The sequence below is a fragment of the Pongo pygmaeus genome, chromosome 5, assembly GCF_028885625.2.
Source record: "Pongo pygmaeus isolate AG05252 chromosome 5, NHGRI_mPonPyg2-v2.0_pri, whole genome shotgun sequence".
Taxonomy (NCBI): Eukaryota; Metazoa; Chordata; class Mammalia; order Primates; family Hominidae; genus Pongo; species Pongo pygmaeus.
Genome location: NC_072378.2, coordinates 30634873 through 30659823, shown reverse-complemented (window position 1 = coordinate 30659823; position 24951 = coordinate 30634873). Strand labels below are relative to the sequence as shown.

The window sequence follows — 24951 nt, the reverse complement described above, 5'->3', positions numbered from 1 at the left end:
AAGGCGGGCGGACCGCTAGGGTACCTCGGTCCCCGATGGTGTCCTAGAGGCGCCGTCTCTGCTGGGGGCGTGGCCATCTTGCCAGCCCCGGCGCAGGGGCCCGAACCGGGTGCACACTGGCCGGCCTTCCTGCCAGGACCGCTCTCCGAGTGCAAGACGCGCGGGCTGCTGAGGGCGCCCCGCGGGTCTGGTCTGGGCCGGGGAACTCCGGGACGGCGCCGCGGCAGGGCTGCGAATCTCTCCGCCCCTGCCCTTCAAATCACCTCTAGGCACAGGTAACCGCGGAGAGTCGGGCGCAACGCAGACGCGCCCCGCTGCCTGGCCTTGACCCCGCCTGACCGCCCTCAAACCTGGGAGGACCGACGTCCTTGCGCCACAGGCCCGGCAGCGCCTCCCTCCCGCTCCCTCGACCCCTAGCCTGTCCACACGCTGCAGGGCACAGGTGGGAAGGGGCGGCGGGTGTCTCTGCGCCTGCGCGGAACCCGGCGCTCGCTCCGCCCCACGCACCGGCTTTGAGGAGGGTCTCTCCCCGCCCCCTCTCCTCCCTCCCGCTTCTCCACCGCTCTCACCTGGGGTCGAGCTTGGTAGGCGCGCAGGCAAGGGCCGAGACGCCGGGCCGCACCCCGGCTGGGCTGGTACATGATCTTCCGGGAGTGGAGAAGGAGCCTCCTGAGTCCGACCTCCGGCCTCCTCACAGGGTTGAGCGCGCCCCGGAGCCGGCTTCGTGAAGGGGAAAGGAGGCCGGGGCGGGGGGGTAGGGGGGGAAGGGGCTGAGGGAGGGAACGGAGATGTCCCGCGCTTGCGCACTGCAGGCTCGAGGGGAGCGGCTGAAGCGCTCTGTCGGCTGTAAGCGCGCCTGCGCCCGCGGGCTCGGAGACTGCCCTGAGTGCGCTTGCGCAAGTTAGCAGCACCACCCCCCCGCCCAACACACACACCCCCCCGCCCCCCAAGCGCGTATTCACAGCTGAGGCCCTTGAGCAAAAAGCTGAGCAAAAACAGGGCTGAAGCCTGAACCGGGTGCAACGACAGTGAGGGGTGAGGCGGCTGAAATAATGAGTCAAATTTTTCAACAGCTCTTGTGATAAAAATAAATACTTTTATTGGTCTGGTTAAAAGATACAAATGACTTGAATCTGATAAGCCTGCTGAACGAATGAATGAATGAATGAATGAATGTATCCATCTATTATGAGGGTTGAGCTTTGGCTCTTTCCTGTAGTGAGGGAGAAATAATACTTTGAAGATGCGGTCACCAAGGCCTGGTGCTGCGACGTTCCTGCAGGTTTCGAATGAACCTGGCGTTGAGTATGTCCCCACCCACTGTCCAGGACTGGGCTGGTGGGGCCGGGGCCGGGGTCGGGGACTGTGGAGGAGCTGTGTGCATGGGCTTCTCCCCAGACCCATCCTGTGACAAGGCCTGCTCCTCACTGGCAGACCTGGTAGGTGGGGAGATGGAGAGTGGGTTATAGGAATACTAAAGAGGAAATTAAGATTACAGACTCTTCAAGATCTCAGGCCAGGTTTTAATGTAGGACACATGATGGGTATGAGGCTGGAACCATTAGTGCTATGTCCAAATTTAAAACCTCTCAGAGAACCCGTATTCCAAAGGGAAGTACCAGAGTTGAACCTGTGGGGGAAAGGGGCTTGCAGGATGTAAGGTAGAAGGAATTGTGGGAGGAGCTGGTGTCCAGTTTATACAATAAGATTTAAGAGTAGGAAGTGGCTGAGAATGATGTTAGGAAGGGAGTCAGATGGTGGTGGGAGGCTGTTAGGGGAGGGGTTTAGACCTCACCTATTCTTTGTTTCCTGTTCTCCCTGCTTGGAGTCTTGGTTGCCTGTGGAAATATCAGGCATGTGAATGGGGAGGCAGGAGTAGATAGTGAATGTGGCCTACTTGATTTGAGGGTAGGGAGGAGTGAATACTTACCTATATTGGGGGATGAGGAATTCACCCCCCCATGGCGGCTGTAGCAGCAGCTTTGGGCTACCAGACCTGGGGGAGTCCCCCTGTAGAAGAAATGGGAGATGATGGGGAGGAGGCTACTGGATGAAAGATGGGTGGGTATGGAGGAATCAGAGGAGAGGAGTAAAAGGAATAGCACAGGAACAAAGAGAAGGGGGTAATTATCATTCCTAATGGGTTTTAATCAAAGCTGTGCCCCAGAAAAGGGTGGGGGAAGTTCATTTTATACCCAAGATTTTCTGGAGTGCTTCTGATTTATTGCTCTATTCTTTCTAGTTAAATCTATGGCTAGGTGTGATCCAAATCATGTCATAAGAACAGACTCACATGTGGTCAAAAATGTGTTGGATCAGGTACTCTGGTGTTTGGTTTGGAAAACAGGGTTACCTTAAGTATAAGATTCCTTAGACCAGGCTGGGTGCGGTGGCTCATGCTTGTAATTCCAGCACTTTGGGAGGCCAAGGCGGGTGGATCACGCGATAGGAGATCGAGACCATCCTGGCCAACATGGTGAAACCCCATCTCTACTAAAAATACAAAAACTAGCTGGGCGCGGTGGTGCACTTCTGTAATCCCAGCTACTTGGGAGGCTAAGGCAGGAGAATTGCTTGAACCCAGGAGGCGGAGGTTGCAGTGAGCCGAGATTGTGCCACTGCACTCCAGCCTGGCGACAGAGCAGGACTCCATCTCAAAAAAAAAAAAGATTCCTTAGACCAGAGGGAAATAGGAAGTGACAAGGCTGAATTTTGAATTTAGGAGGAAAAGGAAGGGGGCCTCTGTAAATAGGGTGACAGACTGTGTAGCACTCTCAATGGAGGTAAGGGTTTGTCTTGAGAGAGATCCAGCGGTTTAGTGGAGCAGACGTCAGGTAATCAGAGTGGGAAGAGGAATACAGGAGGCAGGAGGTAATTAGTGGATCCAGAGATGTTGGTAAGCTTTGATATCTTGGCAAAGGCAGGCCCAGAGTAAAGGGTAGAAATCACTGGGGAGAGCTGGAGGTTCCTGGAGGGAATGAGGGAGTAGATACAGAAGCCCACACACAGGGATCCAGCACCTACATGAAAGGAGACACAGAATCTGCAGGAGGACTAACAGTGAAGATGGGCATAGGCAGACACCAGACCCGCGAGCTCTGAGGCTCCTGGGTAAAAGATGTGCAGATCTCAGAAGTGAGAAATGAGAGGGACAGAGGTCCTGAGATCCCAGGAAAATAAGGGATGACGCACAAATGAGGCTGACAACTTCTTTTTTTTTGTGATTCTTTTTTTCATTGAAAATGTCAATTTAGAAAACACAAAAGAATTCACACTTTATTCAGACAACACTGAGAGAAGAAAAGGGAAGAGTGAGTAGGGGAGAGGGGGAGATCCGGCTCCCAAGGATTTCAGGAAACACAGTGGGGCACCTGATCTAGCACACATTCAGAGGTTAGGGAGGGGAAGGGATCTAGCTATACTCTGGGCATGGAGCAGGGAAGGTTGTCCTTGCTATGGAGGAAAGGAGAGAGGAAGGAGAGAGGAAGAGTGGTCCCCCATCTCATCTCGACAATCTCACAAGACAGGAATATATCGGCATCTAGCTACCAGGGAGGGATGGATGCAAGAGGGGATTCCAGGATCTAACAGATCCTTGAGACTCTGGATCTACTCTCAAGAAACAGCCTCCCTCAGAGAATCTGGATCTGGGGGAAATGGTGGTGTCAGCCAGTCTCCTTTAGAGACCCCAAAGCAACACCAGTTTGGGGTTCCCTGACACCTACACAAAATGTGGAAATGAAGAGTTTGGCAATGTTGAGTAGATCCCTTTGGGAAGCTGGTAAGTCCCTGTTCTACCTAACTAGACGCTCTGAAGCAGAGCTTGCTCACTGGCGGCCATTCGCAGGCTCAAAGGGCAAGTGTGGCAGGCAGCACAAAGCAGTATTAGAGCCACCAGTAGACACTAGAGGGAATATGGGGTTTATCCCATAGATAAAATTCCTTAAAAAGTTTCCCTGGCACAGGACGCCCTTAGACCTTCCATGGTGTTCTAAAATTTGACAGCAAGCAAGAGTGTGCTTCTCTAGATAAATGTATGAGCCATCTAATCAAGAAGTCTGGCAACAGATCAGACTTCCTGTGGGGAAAGTATTCAGAGCCCAAGTTAGGAGAGAAGGGGTGCTTTTGTGGTAAGAAAAGCTACAAAGTGTTAGGCAGTTTGAGACCCTGACATCTCTGCTGTCTAAGAAAGTAGAAGAGGGAACCCTATGGGCTCTGTCAGGTTCCACTGGGTCCTACAGGATGCAATGGAAGAGTGGGTCTGAGGTTCTCAGGGAGGGGGTCTCTGCCCACCCTAGGTCTCCCAGGGAAGGGAGAGGGTAGCTGTCAGTATCGACTCTCCTCAGAGCGGGGAAGGGAGCTGTGGAAGGATGTTATGGATGGGAGGAAGGGAGAGGGGAAATGGCGGGGGGCGGGGGAGAGAAAAACAGAGAAGTCAGAGGTGAAGAGAAAGCTAGGGAGAGAAATAAAGGAAATGCCCACTCCCTGCCTGCTGCGATGGACTCTTGGCACACAAGCCAGTGGCTCCCCACTCTGTGTCAGACACTGCCCCTTCCCCAGCAAGTATTAAGCGAAGATTTCCCCAATCTTAGAAGGCTCTGTTCCCCCAACTCGATGGATCTCGGTGTTCTTCCTACCATTCCACACAACTCTCACATTAAAGCCAGGGTCCCTAGGCTCCATATAAGGTCCTATTCTGCTCTTTCACTGTATTTTTTTCCCAGATCACTTGCACAAATATTTTTTGTGAAAGGTTTCAGGACCCCCCCAATCCACCCATCTTACTGATCCATCTCTCTGATGGATTCAAATTGCCCTTTGCCATTTCTGACATCCTCTTTGATAGCTGTGAGGCTCCTTAGCCCTTCAACTCCTATTACCTGGTGCGACGACGTTGGGCTGGGCTGCCCCCAGGGTCAGCAGCCAGCAGAAGGCGGGCGGTAGGGTGTGGGGGGCAGAGGCGCAAGGAACGCAGCAGCTCCTGCTCTGGCACAAAGGGGCGGAGGGGACCTCGTTCTGGTGAGTTTCCCAGGCTGCTGGAGCGGGGGGGTGGGTGGGCTGGAGGTGTGGCGCGGCGAGGGGCCCTGTTTAGGGGCCAAGGAGGCTCCACAGCTACCTTCAGAACTGGGGACAGGGAGAATGAAGAGCAAGACAGAAAAAGAAGAAAAAAGGAAGAGAGAGAGTCATGACAGCAAAGGTTTGGGTAGAAAAAAAGAGAAATCTGAGTCTTTCTTTTTTTTTTTTTTCTTTTTTGAGACGGAGTCTCACTCTGTCACCCAAGCTGGAGTGCAGTGGCACCATCTTGGCTCACTGCAACTTCCGCCTCCTGGGTTCAAGCCATTCTCCTGCCTCAGCCTCTCAAGTAGCTGGGATTACAGGCACGTGCCACCGTGCCCAGCTAATTTTTGTATTTTTAGTAGAGACGGGGTTTCACCGTGTTGGCCAGGCTGGTCTTGAACCCCTGGACTCAGGCGATCCGCCCGCCTTGGCCTCTCAAAGTGCTGGGATTACAGGCATGAGCCACCACGCCCGGCCCAAGAAATCTGAGTCTTTAGAGAGAATGAATCCTTCCCCTGGGTCCCCTGAGCATTCTCTTCCCTTGTGTTAAGGTCCCCCAGGCCCAGACACCCCATCCTTGCCCCTCTTACATTCTCGGTCACTAGAGGAGTATGGCTTGATGTCTCCCTCTGCTCTCTTGGGTGGCAGCTTCCTTGATGGAGCTGGTAGTGGAGGGGACATAGGCAGGGTAAGCATTAGGAGACATACTTTGCACCCCTCCTCCCAGCCACTATCCCCCAACCCCAAACCTCTGCTCCCTGACACCACAGTTCCTCCTGGGAACTTGCAGGAGCAGCACCGTGGCAATGCCAGCACACCAAAAGGGAATTTGAGGGGAATGTGGAACACTTTTGAGGAGAGCCAGAAGGAGTAGGCCAAACACAGAGCTAGGGAGAAAGATCGAAGGGGAGACTCTGGGGGCCTGGGAGATGCAGGAGAAGGGCAGCCAAGGGGAGGGAGCTCTTACTGTCAGTGGGTGCTGTCACGGCCCCCTGGGATTCTGGGGCAGTGGAATGGTCCCAGCCGGGCCAACGAGGACCCTGGGTTCCTCTGGATGAGATGGACAAAGCCCTTGGTTAATCAGGAATTGCTCTGGAGAGGTCAGGGGAGGTTTGGAAGGAGGGCAGAATCTCTCCTTCCTATACGAAAATGGGAAGAGACTGAAGTTTTATTGGGTTAAAAAAAAAAAGGATGAGGAGAAAATAAATATGGGCATCTGAAAGAGAGCTATCAGAGTAAGCAGGAGGCTGATGTAATGTCCAAAGTTCAGCCTCCCCCTCCTCACTTCTCTACTTGCTCCTGGCTTTCCCTCTCAAGAGATTCTCCATCATGTATGTGTGGCAAATCAAAGACTTCTCAGCAAATTCACTTAAGCTTTATCCACAGCACCCTCCCCTGCAGGCCTGAGTCCTCACCATCCTTGTTGGCCCTCAGTCCCTCTCACAGCCTGTGCTTCTGAACAAGCTAAATGGGAGAAGCCTTGGAAACCAAAGCGAGTTGAGGTGCCTCTCAGTGCCTGACACTGTGATGCTCATAGCTGGTTACAGACTGCTCTTTGGATGGTGGTTACATTCTTTCCTGGCCACAGAGTCAGCTCAGGAAGGGGGCTCTTCTGTGCAAGCAAGCACTGTACAGCTGTCAGAAGTTGGTAAGGTGGAGGTGGTGAGGGAGAGGAAGGAGTGGGGTTCAGACTGTCAGTAAGTGTGTTTGTGTGTGTGTGTATGGGATGGGGAATCTGGACAGCATTTTAGTGCCTCTGAGGTTTGGTTTCTCCATATCAATTTCATTATCTGGTTGGAAATGTTATAAATTCTGAGTGTTATCTTCTAAAACTAACATTTAAATTTTGGGCCATTTGTGTCACTATTCTGTGACTGCAAATGGAAGGGCTGTTTGCACCAGCCTGTCCCTCACTGGCTGACAGAAGCCTGGGGTTTACAAAGGAGCCTGACTCTGGCCTATGTTGACGGACCTGAACTAGCAAGAGGGTCCATTGATATCAGCTGTCAAACAGGCTCCCAATGAGCTTGCTTAGTTAAAAGTCTTGCCAAATATAAAATGCACTGAGCTCCCATGAGGGCAAAGGCAAACAGTCATGACTGCTGGAGACTTGGGTTGCTTTAGAATTTTCCAAAATTGCCCACAGATGGCACTGTACCCCGTGGCATCTAGAGTAAGTAGCCATCACTGCACTACAGTTCCACCCCTTCAATACAGGCTTTACCAGCGGGCGTGGGATCGACTGCAGCAGCACGAGAGTGTCGAGTTGCCCTCAGAGAGGGAGCAGGGGGCCCTGTGAGGAAGGAAGCGGCGGGGCCCCTCAGTGAGGGGCTGGCAGGACCAAGAGTCCAGCTCTTTCCTTTCCCTCACCCCGACTATGTGACCAACAAAAGGTGCAAAAACTTACGATGTTGATGGGCAAAGAAGCCTTCAAAGATCACAAAGTTGTTCACCTGGAAGATGAAACAAACAAAATACAATCATGCATCACTTAACGATGGGGATACATTCTGAGAAATACGTCATCGGGTGATTTCATTGTGTGAACATCACAGAGTGTGCTTACACAAACCTAGACACTATAGCCTACAACACACCCAGACTATATCATACAGCCTATTGCTCCTAGGCTACAAACCTGTACAGCATGTTACTGTACTGAATGCTGTAGGCAATTTTTTTTTTTTTTTTGAGAGGTAGGGTCTCGCTCTGTTGCCTAGGCTGGAGTGCAGTGGCGCCATCACAGCTCACTGCAGCATCAACCTGGGCTTAAATGATCCTCCCACCTCAGCCTCCCAAGTAGCTAGGACCACAAGTGCATGCCACCACATCTGGCTACTAATTTTTTTTTTAGCTTTTTGTAGAAATGGGGGTCTCACTATGATGCCCAGGCCAGTCTCAAACTCCTGTGCTCATGCGATCCTTCTGCCTCAGCCTCCAAAAGTCCTGGGATTATAGACGTGAGCCACCGTGCTCAGCCAGCTGTAGGCAATTCTAACATAATGGTTCAGCTGATGTATCTAAACATACCTAAACACAGAAAAGGTACAGTAAAGGTCAGGTGCAGTGGCTCACACCTGTAATCCCAGCACTTTGGGAGGCTGAGGCGGACAGATCACGAGGTCAAGAGATCGAGACCATCCTGGCCAACCAACATGGTGAAACCCCATCTCTACTAAAAATACAAAAATTAGCTGGGCATAGTGGCGCATGCCTGTAGTCCCAGCTACTCAGGAGGCTGAGGCAGGAGAATCGCTTGAACCCGGGAGGCGGAGGTTGCAGTGAGCCGAGATCGTGTCACTGCAGCCCGGGTGACAGAGCGAGACTCTGTCTCAAAAAAAAGGAAAAGGTACAGTAAAAATATGGTATTATAATCTTATAGGGCCATTGTTACATACGTGGTCTGCCACTGACTGAAATGTCACGATAAGCACATGACTGTATAGCTGTCTGCTGGCCACTCAGCACACACTTAGGTACAGAACCCTATGTTAGGAAAATCATAGAGGGAGGAACAAAAGCCAACCTTCTTGTCTTTGATAACAGACTCAATAAAAAACTCAGACCCCAAAAGGCTGATCCTAAAGTTCACAAGAAATTGCAGAGGACCTCAAATAGCCAAAAACAATCTTGAAAAAGAACAGACCAGGAATGGTGGCTAACACCTGTAATCCCAGCACTCTGGGAGGCCAAGGCAGGCAGACTGTTTGAGCTCAGGAGTTTGCGACCAGCCTGGGAAACATGGTAAAGCCCGTCTCTACCAAAAATACAAAAAATAGCCAGAAGTGGTAGCGCATGCCTGTGGTCCCAGCTGCTTGGGGGGCTGGGGTAGGAGGATTGGTGGAGGTTGCAGTGAACCGAGATTGCTCCACTGCACTGCACTCCACCCTGGGTGACAGAGTGAGATCCCATCTCAAAAAAGAAAAAGAAAAACCAAAGCTAGAGAATTTACACTTCCTGATTTCAAAACTTACTACAAAATTATGGTAATCAAAACTGTGGTAGTGGCCTAAGGATCAACATATTGATCAAAGGAATGGATTGAGAATCCAGAAATAAACCCATATGTCTCTGGTCAATTGACTTTTGACAAGGGTGCCAAGACAATTCAATGGGAAAAGAACAGCCTCTTCAACAAATGGTGCTTGGACAACTGAATATCCACATGCAAGAGTATTAATTTGGATCTCTACACCTCATACCATAGTCAAAAATTAACTCGAGATCAAAGACCTAAATGTAAAAGCTAAAACTGGCCAGGTGCGGTGGCTCATGTCTGTAATCCCAGCACTTTGGGAGGCTGAGGCGGATGGATCACGAGGTCAGAAGTCTGAGACCAGTCTGGCCAACATGGTGAAACCCCATCTCTACTAAAAATCCAAAAATTAGCTGGGCATGGTGGTGCATGCCTGTAATTCCAGCTACTTGGGAGGCTCAGGCATTAGAATCGCTTGAGCCTGGGAGGCAGAAGTTGCAGTGAGCCTGAGATCATGCCATTGCACTCCAGCCTGGGCCACAGAGCAAGACTCCATCTCAAAAATAAATAAATAAATAAATAAAATAAATAAAAGCTAAAATTATGAATTATTAGAATGAAAAGGGGAAGTCTTCTTGACCTTGGGTTAGGCAAGTTTCTTTTTCTTTTTTTGTTTTAGATGGAGTCTTGCTCTGTCGCCAGGCTGGAGTGCAGTGGCACAATCTTGGCTCACTGCAACCTCCACCTCCTGGGTTCAAGCGATTCTCCTGCCTCAGCCTCCTGAGTAGCTGGGACTACAGGCGTGTGCCACCAAGCCCAGCTATTTTTTTGTATTTTTAGTAGAGACGCAGTTTTAACATGTTGGCCAGGATGGTCTTGATCTCTTGACCTCATGATCCGCCCACCTCAGCCTCCTAAACTGCTGGGATTACAGGAATGAGCCACTGCGCCCAGTTGGCAAGTTTCTTAAATGTGACACCAATGCACAAGAAACAAAAGAAAAAGATAAACTGTACTCCATAAAAATAAAAATCTTTCAGGAGTTCTAGACCAGACTGGCCAACATGGCGAAACCCCGTCTCTACTAGAAATACAAAAATTAGCCGGGCGTGGTGGTGCACACCTGTAGTCCGAGCTACTCAGGAGGCTGAGGCAGAAGAATCACTTGGACCCAGGAGGTGGAGGTTGCGGTGAGCTGAGATCACGCCACTGTACTCCAGCCTGGGTGACAAAGTAAGACTCTGTCTCAAAAAATAATAATAAATAAATAAAATTAAAATCTTATGCTTCATTTTTCACTAAGAAAGTGAAAAGACAGGCCGGGCACGGTGGCTCACGCCTGTAATCCCAGCATTTTGGGAGGCCGAGGCAGGCAGATCATGAGGTCAGGAGATTGAGACCATCCTGGCTAACACGGTAAAACCCCATCTCTACTAAAAATACAAAAAAATTAGCCGGATGTGGTGGCGGGTGCCTGTAGTCCCAGCTACTCGGGAGGCTGAGGCAGGAGAATGGCGTGAACCCGGGAGGTGGAGCTTGCAGTGAGCTGAGATCGTGCCACTGCACTCCAGCCTGGGCGACAGAGCGAGACTCCGTCTCAAAAAAAAAAAAAAAAAAGAAAGTGAAAAGACAATCTACAGAATGGGAGAAAATGTTTGCAATTCATACATCTGATAAGTGTCTTCTATCTAGAATATATGAAAAACTCTCAGAACAAAAAAGAACACAATTTAAGAACAGACAAAAGACTTGAATAAACTTTTCTCTAAAGAAGATACACAAATGGCCAATAAGCACATAAAAAGGTGCTAAAGGCCAGGTTCAGTGGCTCACACCTGTAATCCCAGCACTTTGGGAGGCTGAGGCAGGCATCACTTGAGGTCAGGAGTTCAAGACCAGTCTGGCTAAGATGGTGAAACCCTGTCTCTACTATAAGTACAAAAAATTAGCCAGGCGTGGCAGTGTGCGCCTGTAATCCTAGCTACTTGGGAGGCTGAGGCAGGAGAAACGCTTGAACCCAGGAGGCGGAGGTTGCAGTGAGCCGAGATTGTGCCACTGCACTCCAGCCTGGGCAAGAGAACGAGACTCCGTCTCAAAAAATAAACAAATAAATACATAAAATAAAAAATTCAGCATGGTTCCAAGGGGTGGGGAAAGTCAGCGGAAGACATGCTGGAGGCCAGGATGCTACTTTGATAACTAGTAAATATTAATTTTAGAGTTACTTCATTATATTTTCACATTTAATTTGGCCTTCACAACAATCCTGGAAGTCACTATTTGAAAGAAGTTGGGGGGAAATACAGCCTTGGAGACATGGCTTCGCTTGGCCAGTGCCAAGTAGCTACAAGTGGCAGGGCTGGGCCTCAACTTTCAGACTTCTCATTCCAGCCGCAGTGTTTCAGCCAGGAAAATAGTGTAGCCATTAAGAGTTTACTCAGGAGGAGAGCTTGCAGTGAGCTGAGATCACAACACTGCACTCTAGCCTGGGCGACACAGCGAGACTCTGTCTCAAAAAAAAAAAAAAAACTTGGGGGCCAGGCGTGGTGGATCACGCCTGTAATCCCACACTTTGGGAGGCCAAGGCGGGTGGATCACTTGAGGTCAGGAGTTCGAGACCCTGTCCCTACTAAAAATACAAAAATTAGCTGGGCGTGGTGACGTGCGCCTGTAATCCTAGCTACTCAGGAGGCTGAGGCAGGAGAATCGATTGACCTCAGGAGGGAGAGGCTGTAGTGAGCTGAGATTGCACCACTGCACTTCAGTCTGGGTGACAGAGTGAGACTCCATCTCAAAAAAAAAAAATTTAATGGGGGCTGGGCATGGTGGCTCATGTGGATAGCTTGAGCCCAGGAGTTCAAGACCAGCCCAGGCAATATAGCAAGACCTCATCTCTACAAAAATATTTTTAAAAATTAGCCAGGCATGGGCCGGGCCCAGTGGCTCAAGTCTGTAATCCCAGCACTTTGGGAGGCTGAGGCGGGCGGATCACGAGGTCAGGAGATCGAGACCATCCTGGCTAACACGGTGAAACCCTGTCTCTACTAAAAATACAAAAAATTAGCAGGCCGTAGTGGTGGGCGCCTGTAGTCCCAGCTACTCAGGAGGCTGAGGCAGAATGGCGTGAACCCAGGAGGCGGAGCTTGCAGTAAGCCGAGTTCGTGCCACTGCACTCCAGCCTGGGTGACAGAGTGAGACTCCATCTCAAAAAAAAAAAAAAAAAAAAAAATTAGCCAGGCATGGTGGCTCACACCTGTAGTCCCAGCTACTTGGGAGGTTGAGGTGGGAAGATCTCTTTTTTGAGACGGAGTCTCGCTCCGTTGCCAGGCTGGACTGCAGTGGCAAGATCTCAGCTCACTGCAACCTCCACCTCCCGGGTTCTCCTGCCTCAGCCTCCCGAGTAGCTGGGACTACAGGCATGCACCACCATGCCCAGCTAATTTTTGTATTTTCAGTAGAGACAGGTTTTCACCATGTTGGCCAGGATGGTCTTGATCTCTTGACCTCGTGATCCGCCCGCCTTGGCCTTCCAAAGTGCTGGCTGGGGTTACAGGCACGAGCCAATGCATCCGGCTTTTTTTTTTTAACACGGAATCTCACTCTGTCGCCCATGCTGGAGTACAATGGTGTGATCTCTGCTCCCTGCAACCTCCACCTCCCAGGTTCAAGCTCTTCTCCTGTCTCAAGCTCTTCTCCTGTCTCAGCCTCCTGAGTAGCTGGGATTACAGGCACATGCCACCATGCCCGGCTTATTTCTGTATTTTTAATAGAGATGGAGTTTCGCCATGTTGGCCAGGCTGGTAGGGAAGATCTCTTGAGCCTAGGAGGTAGAGACTGCAGTGAGCCGTGATGGTGCCACTGCACTCCAGCCTAGGCAACAGAGCAAGACCTTGCCTCAAAAAGAAAAAAAAAAAAAAGTTCACAGGGTGCAAATGGCTATGGGTTCAAATGTGGACTCTACTATTTACTGGCTATGTGAATTTGGTTAAGTCACTAATTTGTATAAACCCAAAATAGGTTTAATCATAGTACCTACCTCAAAAAGATGTGCAAGAATCCACTGAGATGATGCATATAGATACCACATAGAGCCCATGAAATGTGAGTTATTATTTACACTCTATACTGCTCTGGCCTTACATGTTAACTGGGTAATGTGTTTCATATTGAATACTGTGCTCCAGGGCCGGGTATGGTGGCTCACGGCTGTAATTGTAGCACTTTGGGAGACCGAGGTGGGCGGATCACTTGAGGTCAGAAGTTCGAGACGTCTGGCCAACATGGTGAAACCTCATCAACACAAAAATTAGCCAGGTGTGGTGGTGGGCACCTCTAATTCCAGCTACTCAGGAGGCTGAGGCAAGAGAATTGCTTGAACCCAGGAGGCAGAGTTCCAGTGAGCTGAGATTGCACCACTGCACTCCAGCCTGGGCGACAGACTGAGACTCCATCTCAAAAAAAAAAAAAACAACTTGGGGGCCAGGCGTGGTGGATCACGCCTGTAATCCCACACTTTGGGAGGCCAAGGCGGGTGGATCACTTGAGGTCAGGAGTTCGAGACCCTGTCCCTACTAAAAATACAAAAATTAGCTGGGCGTGGTGACGTGCGCCTGTAATCCTAGCTACTCAGGAGGCTGAGGCAGGAGAATCGATTGACCTCAGGAGGGAGAGGCTGTAGTGAGCTGAGATTGCACCACTGCACTTCAGTCTGGGTGACAGAGTGAGACTCCATCTCAAAAAAAAAAATTTAATGGGGGCTGGGCATGGTGGCTCATGTGGATAGCTTGAGCCCAGGAGTTCAAGACCAGCCCAGGCAATATAGCAAGACCTCATCTCTACAAAAATATTTTTAAAAATTAGCCAGGCATGGGCCGGGCCCAGTGGCTCAAGTCTGTAATCCCAGCACTTTGGGAGGCTGAGGCGGGCGGATCACGAGGTCAGGAGATCGAGACCATCCTGGCTAACACGGTGAAACCCTGTCTCTACTAAAAATACAAAAAATTAGCAGGCCGTAGTGGTGGGCGCCTGTAGTCCCAGCTACTCAGGAGGCTGAGGCAGAATGGCGTGAACCCAGGAGGCGGAGCTTGCAGTAAGCCGAGTTCGTGCCACTGCACTCCAGCCTGGGTGACAGAGTGAGACTCCATCTCAAAAAAAAAAAAAAAAAAAAAAATTAGCCAGGCATGGTGGCTCACACCTGTAGTCCCAGCTACTTGGGAGGTTGAGGTGGGAAGATCTCTTTTTTGAGACGGAGTCTCGCTCCGTTGCCAGGCTGGACTGCAGTGGCAAGATCTCAGCTCACTGCAACCTCCACCTCCCGGGTTCTCCTGCCTCAGCCTCCCGAGTAGCTGGGACTACAGGCATGCACCACCATGCCCAGCTAATTTTTGTATTTTCAGTAGAGACAGGTTTTCACCATGTTGGCCAGGATGGTCTTGATCTCTTGACCTCGTGATCCGCCCGCCTTGGCCTTCCAAAGTGCTGGCTGGGGTTACAGGCACGAGCCAATGCATCCGGCTTTTTTTTTTTAACACGGAATCTCACTCTGTCGCCCATGCTGGAGTACAATGGTGTGATCTCTGCTCCCTGCAACCTCCACCTCCCAGGTTCAAGCTCTTCTCCTGTCTCAGCCTCCTGAGTAGCTGGGATTACAGGCACATGCCACCATGCCCGGCTTATTTCTGTATTTTTAATAGAGATGGAGTTTCGCCATGTTGGCCAGGCTGGTAGGGAAGATCTCTTGAGCCTAGGAGGTAGAGACTGCAGTGAGCCGTGATGGTGCCACTGCACTCCAGCCTAGGCAACAGAGCAAGACCTTGCCTCAAAAAGAAAAAAAAAAAAAAAGTTCACAGGGTGCAAATGGCTATGGGTTCAAATGTGGACTCTACTATTTACTGGCTATGTGAATTTGGTTAAGTCACTAATTTGTATAAACCCAAAATAGGTTTAATCATAGTACCTACCTCAAAAAGATGTGCAAGAATCCACTGAGATGATGCATATAGATACCACATAGAGCCCATGAAATGTGAGTTATTATTTACACTCTATACTGCTCTGGCCTTACATGTTAACTGGGTAATGTGTTTCATATCGAATACTGTGCTCCAGGGCCGGGTATGGTGGCTCACGGCTGTAATTGTAGCACTTTGGGAGACCGAGGTGGGCGGATCACTTGAGGTCAGAAGTTCGAGACGTCTGGCCAACATGGTGAAACCTCATCAACACAAAAATTAGCCAGGTGTGGTGGTGGGCACCTCTAATTCCAGCTACTCAGGAGGCTGAGGCAAGAGAATTGCTTGAACCCAGGAGGCAGAGTTCCAGTGAGCTGAGATTGCACCACTGCACTCCAGCCTGGGCGACAGACTGAGACTCCATCTCAAAAAAAAAAAAAAAAAAAATACTGTGCTCCTTCCACTGCTCTCTGTTTTCTCTTAATGGAAAAATATACTGTAGGAAGACCCTGCCTATCCCTTGCCTTGACCTTGCTGTAATGTCTACCAGCCCATCCTCATCCTCCCCCAACAAGCACATGCCAGCACTCCAACCACACCACACTGCTTGTAGTGTCCTGAAAGGTGGTTTATTTTTATTTATTTATTTATTTATTTAGAGACAGTGTCTCGCTCTGTCGCCCAGGCTGGAGTGCAGTGGCATGATCTGGGCTCACTGCAAGCTCCGCCCCCTGGGTTCACGCCATTCTCCCACCTCAGCCTCCTGAGTAGCTGGGACTACAGGCGCCCGCCACCACGCCCAGCTAATTTTTTTTATATTTTTAGTAGAGACAGGGTTTCACCGTGTTAGCCAGGATGGTCTCGATCTCCTGACCTTGTGATCCGCCTACCTTGGCCTCCCAAAGTGCTGGGATTACAGGCGTGAGCCACCACGCCTGGCTTGAAAGGTGGTTTAATACCTTTCTGCCTTTGCTCATGCCAGTTCCTCTACATGAAATGCACTTTAGCCTTTTGCCCACCTGACAAACACTTGCCTTTTAAGTTTAGACATGTCGTCTTTCTTTACCCAACCCCCAGCCCAAGATAGCACTCAAATCCATGTCCTTATGCCTCCTCTGTAATCACGTCTATCAAATCATGTTACAATGGATTAACTGTCCATGTTCCTATCCAAGGCTAACTTGTCAACCAAATCTCAACGCCCCCGCCGCCCACTCAATGACATCACTTCAACAGTTCTCCCCACTTTCTCTGACATAATAATATTTTCTCTCTACTGAATCATTCTAATGCTATTTGTTCTCCCATCTGAAAAAGATCAACTCTTTTGATCCACATCACCCTCCAGCTCTTGCTCTATTTCTATTCCTCTTAAAGCAGGATTTAAAAGAGTAGCTTATTCTTGCTGTGTTCCTAGCTTCTCAGTCTACAAGACCCACTGCATCCAGGCTTCCACACACCGCTGCACCAAAACTGCTCATTAAGATCACCAATGGCCTAAGGCAGATAAAATCCAACGGTAACTTCTCAGACCTCTGTGCTCCTTGATCAGCAGCATTTGACCCAGTAAACCATTCCTTCCTCCTGGAAACACTTTCGTCAGTGGCCTTTCAGGTCACCTTACTTTTCAGTCTTCTTTTCTTTTTTTTTTTGAGATGGAGTTTCGCTTTGTTGCCCAGGCTGGAGTGCAATGGCATGATCTCAGCTTACTGCAACCTCCACCTCCCAGGTTCAAGTGATTCTCCTGCCTCAGCCTCCCAAGTAGCTGGGATTACAGGCATGAGCCACCTCGCCTGGCTAATTTTGTATTTTTAGTAGAGATGGGGTTTCACCATGTTGGTCTTGAACTCCTGACCTCAGGTGATCCACCCGACTCGGCCTCCCAAAGTGCTGGGATTACAGGTGTGAGCCACCACACCTGGCCTCAGTTTTCATCTACTTCACTAGTCACTCTGTGGTTGCATTTGCTGGTCTTCTCTTTCTTCACTTCTTTTTGTTGCTGTTAGAACAACTCAGCAAAATAAAATTTGGGTTTATTGTTGCACAATATTGTTTCACACATACATCAAATAGGCCTACATAAATAAATAAGCAGCCATTTCATAGATAAAAAAGGCAAATAAATGAAACATTTTATCTTTGGCCTTTTTAACCATCTCACACAAACCAACTACTTATGGTACAGCTAACTACATACACTAAAGAAGCTACTGGAATGCTCAGAACGAGACTTTTTGTTGTTGTTGTTTTTGAGATGGAGTCTCGCTCTGTCGCCCAGGCTAGAGTGCAGTGGCGCGATCTTGGCTCACTGCAAGCTCTGCCTCCGGGGTTCACGCCATTCTCCTGCCTCAGCCTCCCAAGTAGCTGGGACTACAGGCTCCCGCCACCACGCCCGGCTAATTTTTTGTATTTTCAGTAGACACGGGGTTTCACCGTGTTAGCCAGGATGGTCTCGATCTTCTGACTTCGTGATCCGCCCGCCTCGGCCTCCCAAAGTGCTGGGATTACAGGCGCGAGCCACCGCGCCTGGCCTCCTTCTCCTCTTTCTCCCCACCCTGTTCCTCTTCTTCATCTACCTCATTGTCAGCCTCCTGCTCCCCATTTTCCTCATTAGCGTTCCCGTTAGCATGGGCATCCCTTCCACTTTCTGCCTCCTCCACAACTTCTCCTTGAGGTCCTTGGTGGTGATCTCGGAGCTTGTGTCCACAACTGCCTCTGACATGGTGGGGCACAGCGGTGATCCGATGCAAGGGATTAAGAAGAAAGTGAGAGTTTGGGGACTATGTCGATTAAGCTGCCAGACTCTGGGGCAGCAGAGGAAGTGCATGGCGGAGGTGGCTGCGGTGAGCAGGACACCGAACCAGGAACAATGCAAAGATGGCTTTTCAGAGCAGCCAGTTGGGGGTCCTCACTTCTTAAAGAGGGCCCAAAGGGGCAGCTTCTCTATCTATAATCTTTCTATGGTGATCGCATCTTGTCTCTTGGCTTTAAATACCAGATGTATGCTGAAAACTCTCCTCCCCAAACCTCCTCCCTGACCTCCAGGGAAGTATCCAACTGTCTACTCAAACCTGGACATATCACAGACATCTCCAATTAACATATTACAAATGTACTCCTAGTATTTCCCCCAAAGCTGGTCTACCTACCATCTCAGTTAAAGCAACTCCATTCTTCCAGCTGCTCAGGCTTTGGGGTTGTCCTAAAGTCCTCTTTGTCCACATACAATCTGTCAGGAAATCTTACTTGCTTTACCTTCAAAATATTTAAAATGTGACCACTCTTTACCATCACTACAGCTACCACCTTGGTCTGAGCCACCACCATTTTTCGCCAGGATTGTTGCTGCCTAATTAGTCTACTTGCTTCTACTCTTGCTCCCTTATTGCCTTCTTTTTTTTTCTTGATATGGGGTCTTACTCTGTCGCCAGGCTAGAGTGCAGTGCAGTGGCACAATCTCAGCTCACTGCAACCTCCACCTCCCTGGTTCAAGCAATTCCCCTGCCTCAGTCTCCCGAGTAGCTGGGATTACAGGCGAGCACCACCACACCTGGCTAATTTTTTTTTCTATTTTTAGTAGAGATGGGGTTTCACCATGTTGGCCAGACTGGTCTTGAAGTCCTGACCTCAAGCAATCCACCTGCCTCGGCCTCCCAAAGTGCTAGGATTACAGGTATGAGCCACTGCGCCTGGCTATTGCCTGTTCTTAACAGCCAAAGTGATCTTGTTAAAAAAGAAAAAATCAAGATCACAGCCAAAGTGATTTTTCTTTTTTCTTTGATGGAGTCTAGCTCTGTTATCCAGGCTGGAGTGCAGTAGTGTGATCTCAGCTCACTGCAACCTCTGCCTCCCAGGTTCAAGCGATTCTTCTATCTCAGCCTCCCAAGTAGCTGGGGCTACAGGTGCCCGCCACCACACCCGGCTAATTTTTGTATTTTTAGTAGAGATGGGGTTTCATCATATGGCCAGGCTGGTCTCGAACTCCTGACCTTGTGATCCGCCTGCCTTGGCCTCCCAAAGTGCTGGGATTACAGGAATGAGATACCACGCCTGGCGCTTTTTTTTTTTTTTTTTTTTTTTTTTTTTAGAAGGAGTCTTGCTCTGTCGCCCGGGCAGGACTGCAGTGGTACAATTTCAGCGGCTCACTGCAACCTCCGCCTCCTGGTTCTAGTGATTCTCCTGCCTCAGACTCCCAAATAGCTGGGATTACAGGCACCTGCCATCACACCCAGCTAATTTTGGTATTTTCAGTAGCGATCTCAGGTGATCCACCTACCTCGGCCTCCCAAAGTGCTGGGATTACAGGTGTGAGTCACCACCCCTGGCCTGATCTTATTTTTTACTTAAAGTAAAAGCCAGTCTTTGCAGTAGCCTATAAGGCCCTTCCTTCCATATTACCTCTCTGGTCTCATCTCCTACCATACTCCTCCGCTGACTCAGGCTGCTCTGGACACAGCCAATTTGCTCCTTCAGGCACACTCCCACCTCACGGCCATATACTGGTGGTACCTTCTGTCTGGGATGCTCTCTTTCCAGATATTTCTTGGCTCTTATTCTTTTTTTTGGTTTGTTTGTTTTGAGACAGAGTCTCACTTTGTTACCCAGGCTGCAGTGCAGTGGTACCATCTCGGCTCACTGCAGCTTCAACCTCCTGGGCTTAAGCAATCCTCCTGCCTCAGATGCCCAAGTAGCTGGGACCACAGGTGCGTGCCACCACACCTGGCTAATTTTTGTGTTTTTTGTAGAGATGGGGTTTCACCATGTTGCCTAGGCTAGTCTCGAACTCCTGGGCTTAAGTGATCCACCCACCTCGGCCTCCCTAAGTACTAGGATTGTAGATGTAAGTCACCATGCCCAGCCTTGGTTTTTAGGTTTTTATTCTTTTTTTTTTTTTTTTTTTTTTGAGACGGAGTCTCGCTCTGTCACCCAGGCTGGAGTGCATTGGCGCGATCTCGGCTCACTGCAAGCTCTGCCTCCCGGGTTCACGCCATTCTCCTGCCTCAGCCTCCCGAGTAGCTGGGACTACAGGCACCCAGCTAATTTTTTTGTATTTTTTTTAGTGGAGACGAGGTTTCACTGTGTTGATGGTCTAGATCTCCTGACCTCATGATCTGCCCACCTTGGCCTCCCAAAGTGCTAGGATTACAGGCATGAGCCACCGCGCCCGGCCGGTTTTTACTCTTACTTCCTTTCAGTTATTGCTCAAATGACACTTTCTCAGTGATGATCTCCTTTCAACCTGCAATCCCACATACTCCCATCCCCACCTTACTTGAGTACTCCCAAACCCTTACTTGCTCTCATTTTTCCAGAGCACTTATTAACCATATTGTTTATTATGTTTGTTTGTCTCTCTAGCTAGAATATAAGCTCCACCACTAAGACAGGGACTTTTGTCTGTTTCCTTCTTTTTTTGTTTTTTTTTTTTTGTTCCGAGACAAGAGTCTTGCTTTGTCCCCCAGGCTGGAGTGCTGCAGCAGGATTTCGGCTCAGTGTAACCTCTGCCTCTGGGGTTCAAGCAATTCTCCTGCCTCAGCCTCCCGAGTAGCTGGGATTACAGGTGCACGCCATCATGCCCAGTTAATTTTTATATTTTTAGTAGAGACAGGGTTTCACTATGTTCCACAGGCTGATCTCGAACTCCTGATATCAGGTGATCCACCTGCCTTGGCCTCCCAAAGTGTGGGGATTACAGGCATGAGCCACCATGCCTGGCCCTTTTTCTTTTTCTTTTTTGAGATGGAGTCCTCACTCTGTCACTCAGGCTGGAGTGCAGTGGTGCAATCTTGGTTCACTGCAACCTCTGCCTCCCAGGTTCAAGTGATTCTCCTGCCTCAGCCTCCTGGGTAGCTGGGATTACAGGTACCCGCCACCATGCCCTGCTAATTTTTGTATTTTTAATAGAGACGGGGTTTTACCATGTTGACCAGGCTGGTCTCTAACTCCTGACCTCAAGTGATTCGCCCACGTCAGCCTCCCAAAGTGCTGGGATTATGGGCGTGGGCCACCGCAGTGCACCTGGCCTTTTTTTGTGTTTTTGTTTTCATTTTTGGAGACAGGGTCTCTCTCTGTTGCCCAGGCTATAGTGCAGTGGCGCGATCTTGGCTCACTGCAACCTCTGCCTCCCAGGCTCAAGTGATTCTCCCATTTCAGCCTCCCAAGTAGCTGGGACTACAGGCTCGTGCCACCACGCCTGGCTAATTTTTTTTTGTATTTTTTGTAGAGACAGAGTTTTGCTATGTTGCCCAGGCTGTTGTTTGTTTCATTAAGTAAACCATTCCTAGTGCCCAGAACACTGCCAGGCACTCAATGTTTATTGGATGAATGGGTAGCATTAGTAACATTTTGCTGCACTTAGTTATAAACAAGACCTCCTTCCCTATATTAGGCCAAAGCTCCATGAGGACAGGGTATGCATATTATTCTGGACCCTTAATAAATACTGACTGACCAGATGAGTAATGAACTACGTGAAAACAAGGAGGTGAAAATGAGTTGGCTATGTTTGGGTTGAAAATTAGGCATAAGGGGTCAGGCACGGTGGCTCACGCCTGTAATCCCAGCACTTTGGGAGGCCGAGGTGGGCAGATCACAAGGTCAGGAGATCTAGACCATCCTGGCTAACATGGTGAAACCCCATCTCTACTAAAAATACAAAAAATTAGCTGGGTGTGGTGGTGGGCGCCTGTAGTCCCAGCTACTCGGGAAGGCTGAGGCAGGAGAATGGCGTGAACCTGGGAGGCGGAGCTTGCGGTGAGCTGAGATTGTGCCACTGCACTCCAGCCTGGGCGACAGAGCGACTCTGTCTCAAAAAAAAAAATTTAGGTGTAAGGGTCAGGTGCGGTGGCTCACGCCTGTAATCCCAGCACTTTTGGGAGGCCGAGGTGGGCACATCACTTGAGGCCATGAGTTCAAGACCAGTCTGTCCAACATGGTGAAACCCCATCTCTACTAAAAATACAAAAATTAGCCGGGCATGGTGGCACTTGCCTGTAATCCCTACTACTCGGGAGGCTGAGGCACAAGAATCACTTGAACCCTGGAGGCGGAGGTTGCAGTGAGCTGTGATCACGCCACTGCAATCCAGCCTGGATGATGGAGCAAGGCTACATCTCACCAAAAAAAAAAAGAAAAAAGAAAAAAAAGAAAAATTAGGTGTAGGAAACAACTTGTGGTAAAGAATCAAAATAAGTCTGGGTACAGTGGCTCACGCCTATAATCCTAGCACTTTGGGAGGCTGAGGCAGGTGGATCTCCTGAGCCAGAAGTTCAAGACCACCCAGTGCAACATAGCAAGACCTCATCTCTACAAAAAATAAAAAATTAGCCAGGCATGGTGGTGCATGCCTGTAGTCTCAGCTACTCAGGAGGCTGAGGGAGGAGTATCGCTTGAGCCCAGAAGGTTGGGCTGCAGTGAGCCAAGATCCTGCCATAGCACTCCAGCTTAGGCAACAGCAGGAGACTCTGCTTTAAAAAAAAAAAAAAAAGTCAGATGCGGTGGCTCACACCTGTAATCTCAGCATTTTGGGAGGCCAAGGCGGGCAGATTACAAGGTCAGGAGTTTGAGACCAGCCTGGCCAATATGGTGAAACTCCATTTCTACTAAAAATATAAAAATTAGCTGGGTGTGGTGGTGGGTGCCTGTAGTCCCAGCTACTCGGGAGGCTGAGGCAGGAGAATCGCTTGAAACCAGGAAGCGGAGGTTGCAGTGAGCCGAGATTGCGCCACTGTACTCCAGCCTGGGCGACACAGCGAGACTCCGTCTCAAAAAAAAAAATCAAAATAGATGAGAAGGAAGTCACTACAGGATGAGAGATGGTACCACAAGACAAAGAAAGAGCCCGGTTGTAGAAAATGAAACCTATATGATAGGAAATAAGTCACTACTTCTTTGCCATAAATAACAAATAAATTCAATGGGAATGCTCAGTGGGGATCTATTCTCTGAAACCTCTAACCTGTGGGACTGTGGTCTCCAGATTGTAGTGCTTATTCAGGAATTTCAGCAGCTTCTGTGAGGGTCGGTCAATCGCCAGTTGGTGCGGTTCCACTCGCTCCTTCTGCAGGGAACAGGAGACTCAGGGTAGGAGGAAGTATGGGGAAAGCATGCCAACAGGAAGCCAGAAGCCTGGGAAGGGAATAGGATGACATGGGAACATGGGGGGTGGGAGGCAGGGCTTCTAGAAGGGCTCAGGGCAAAGCAGCCCCTAGTTTGGATGAACCAGTGAAGAGGTAAGTGATACCTGCAACATATACTGGAAGAGTTCTCGCCCATGGCCATGGCGTTGCACAGACTCATGGATGTAAAAGTCCAGGATGCAAAGTGGTTCTACCTCATTATGAGCCTCACGATCATCCTAAGAGAGAAACAATAAAAATGTTTTAGGACCCCCAGCATCTCTGCTGCCCCCTAACCTCCAGCACTTTTGTTCTCAGAAACGAAGGTATACGGACTCCTAGCTTCCAATAACACTCACCAGTACAAAGAGCTTCTTGTATCCAACTTTGATGAAACCAATAATGGCTCCTTTTCCAGCCCTGTAGGATGGGGAAAATAATGAACAGGCTAGTGGTATCTATCTGCAAAAGATAGTCAAAGATGGGGGAAGGGCTGAGGGAGGAAGGAATTAAGTATGGGATGGAAGAGCATGTGGCACTCACGGTCGGGCTGAACTGTCTTTGAGAATATAAACAACATGGCGGTTACTCTGCATCCTTGATGCACTAGTGATGGGAGCGGAAAGATTCTGGGCCTGCAGGGAAGATTAAGTCAGACTTTCTGCAAGTCTCTCCAAAGGATCCAGGCCTCCCTTATATACCATCCCCACAGAGGTCCTCCCTTTGCTACATTGAAAAACTCTCCAGTACCTTGGCAGAAGCCTTGCCCAGTTCATCTATAATGGTCATAATTTGCTGCTGTAGATCAACACTAGAGAAAGAGAAGAAATAAAGAGTCAGATACTCACTGAATCAGCGGGTCCTAGGCAGTCAGTCCTGGGAACCCGGGCCACAACTCCAACCCAGGTTTAACACTGAAGGCTCCCTGCCTTTGCCTGGGAGTCTTCCAATCTGATTTCCCACCCCATCCTTCTGAAACCCAAACTTCCGTCACACCTTTCAAGGTGGTACCCTCCCTCCTCCCTTAAGGTTATTGTGAGGAAGCAGAAAGGCCGGGTCAACCACATCCTTTGATTGGGACATTTTGGGACCGGGGTGAAAGGTCACAGATCCAAGTGCTGATCAATCCCACTAGGCCCAGGGTCAGAGGTCACCAAAAAGGCAGGCCAGGACATCAAAAGGGGAGATCACTAGTCAGTGAGAAGGGGGCGTGGTGCCTGGACCAGGTTTGGAGAAGAACCGGGAGAAAAGGGCCAGGGGGTGGGTTTGAGCTGTCACCGGGCTGGCGTTGTGGTTCCGGGTCGGCGGGCTGGTGGCCTCAGGTGCTGGTCCAGCACCGTGATCCGCTCCGGGAACAGCGCGTCCACATCGAACGGGAACTCCATGGCCCATTGTGCGCGGTCGGACCCGCCCCACACGACGTCACTTCCGCCCCTCCCCTCGCCGCACCGCCTCTCGGAGTCTTTATTTCCAGGAGCCCCGCCTGTAGACCTTGCCCCTAGCGTCCTGGCAGCTGACAGGGCCGTTTTTCTTGCCAAACCAGCTGTGCCCCTAGCAGTGCCACTCCTTTCCATCCCTGCATCCCACGGCAGTGAGTGCCATGGCAACGTAGTCTTCCTTGGCCCAATGTCTCACTATCCAACCTTTTAACCCCTCAGTGAACAGTGGGCCACGCTGTGAATGTAGAATGGGGGCCCACAAAGGCATCTTGACAGAGTGGCAAAGCTGCCCATCCCCGGCTTCTAGTCCCAGGCGTCACTGGCAAGGCTGGCTTAGCCTGACCACTTATCTCCCCACAGCATCACCCAATTGCCTATATGAAAAGAACATCACTCAGCCCACCCCCACT

The 24951-nt window shown here is 49.8% G+C and overlaps 1 protein-coding gene across 11 annotated transcripts in view; it reads right to left on the bottom strand.

Moving 5' to 3' along the window:
- Positions 1 to 24690, bottom strand: part of LOC129037812 (uncharacterized protein C6orf136) — a 29778-nt gene extending 5088 nt beyond the window's left edge. Inside the window, exons 1-13 of one of the 11 annotated variants that reach the window (XM_063665975.1) lie at positions 24381 to 24690; positions 23853 to 23913; positions 23646 to 23737; positions 23462 to 23522; positions 23228 to 23341; positions 22943 to 23044; positions 7466 to 7511; positions 7283 to 7351; positions 5649 to 5720; positions 4881 to 5124; positions 1931 to 2010; positions 1796 to 1838; positions 1077 to 1436 (exon numbers count right to left, since the gene is read on the bottom strand). In XM_063665975.1, coding sequence (XP_063522045.1) covers positions 1250 to 1436; positions 1796 to 1838; positions 1931 to 2010; positions 4881 to 5124; positions 5649 to 5720; positions 7283 to 7351; positions 7466 to 7511; positions 22943 to 23044; positions 23228 to 23341; positions 23462 to 23522; positions 23646 to 23737; positions 23853 to 23913; positions 24381 to 24676 — 1467 coding nt within the window. In that variant the 5' untranslated portion in view covers positions 24677 to 24690 and the 3' untranslated portion in view covers positions 1077 to 1249. The other 10 variants (XM_063665981.1, XM_054489962.2, XM_063665972.1 and 7 more) reach the window with 10 other exon arrangements.
- Between the last annotated feature and the right edge of the window lie 261 nt (positions 24691 to 24951).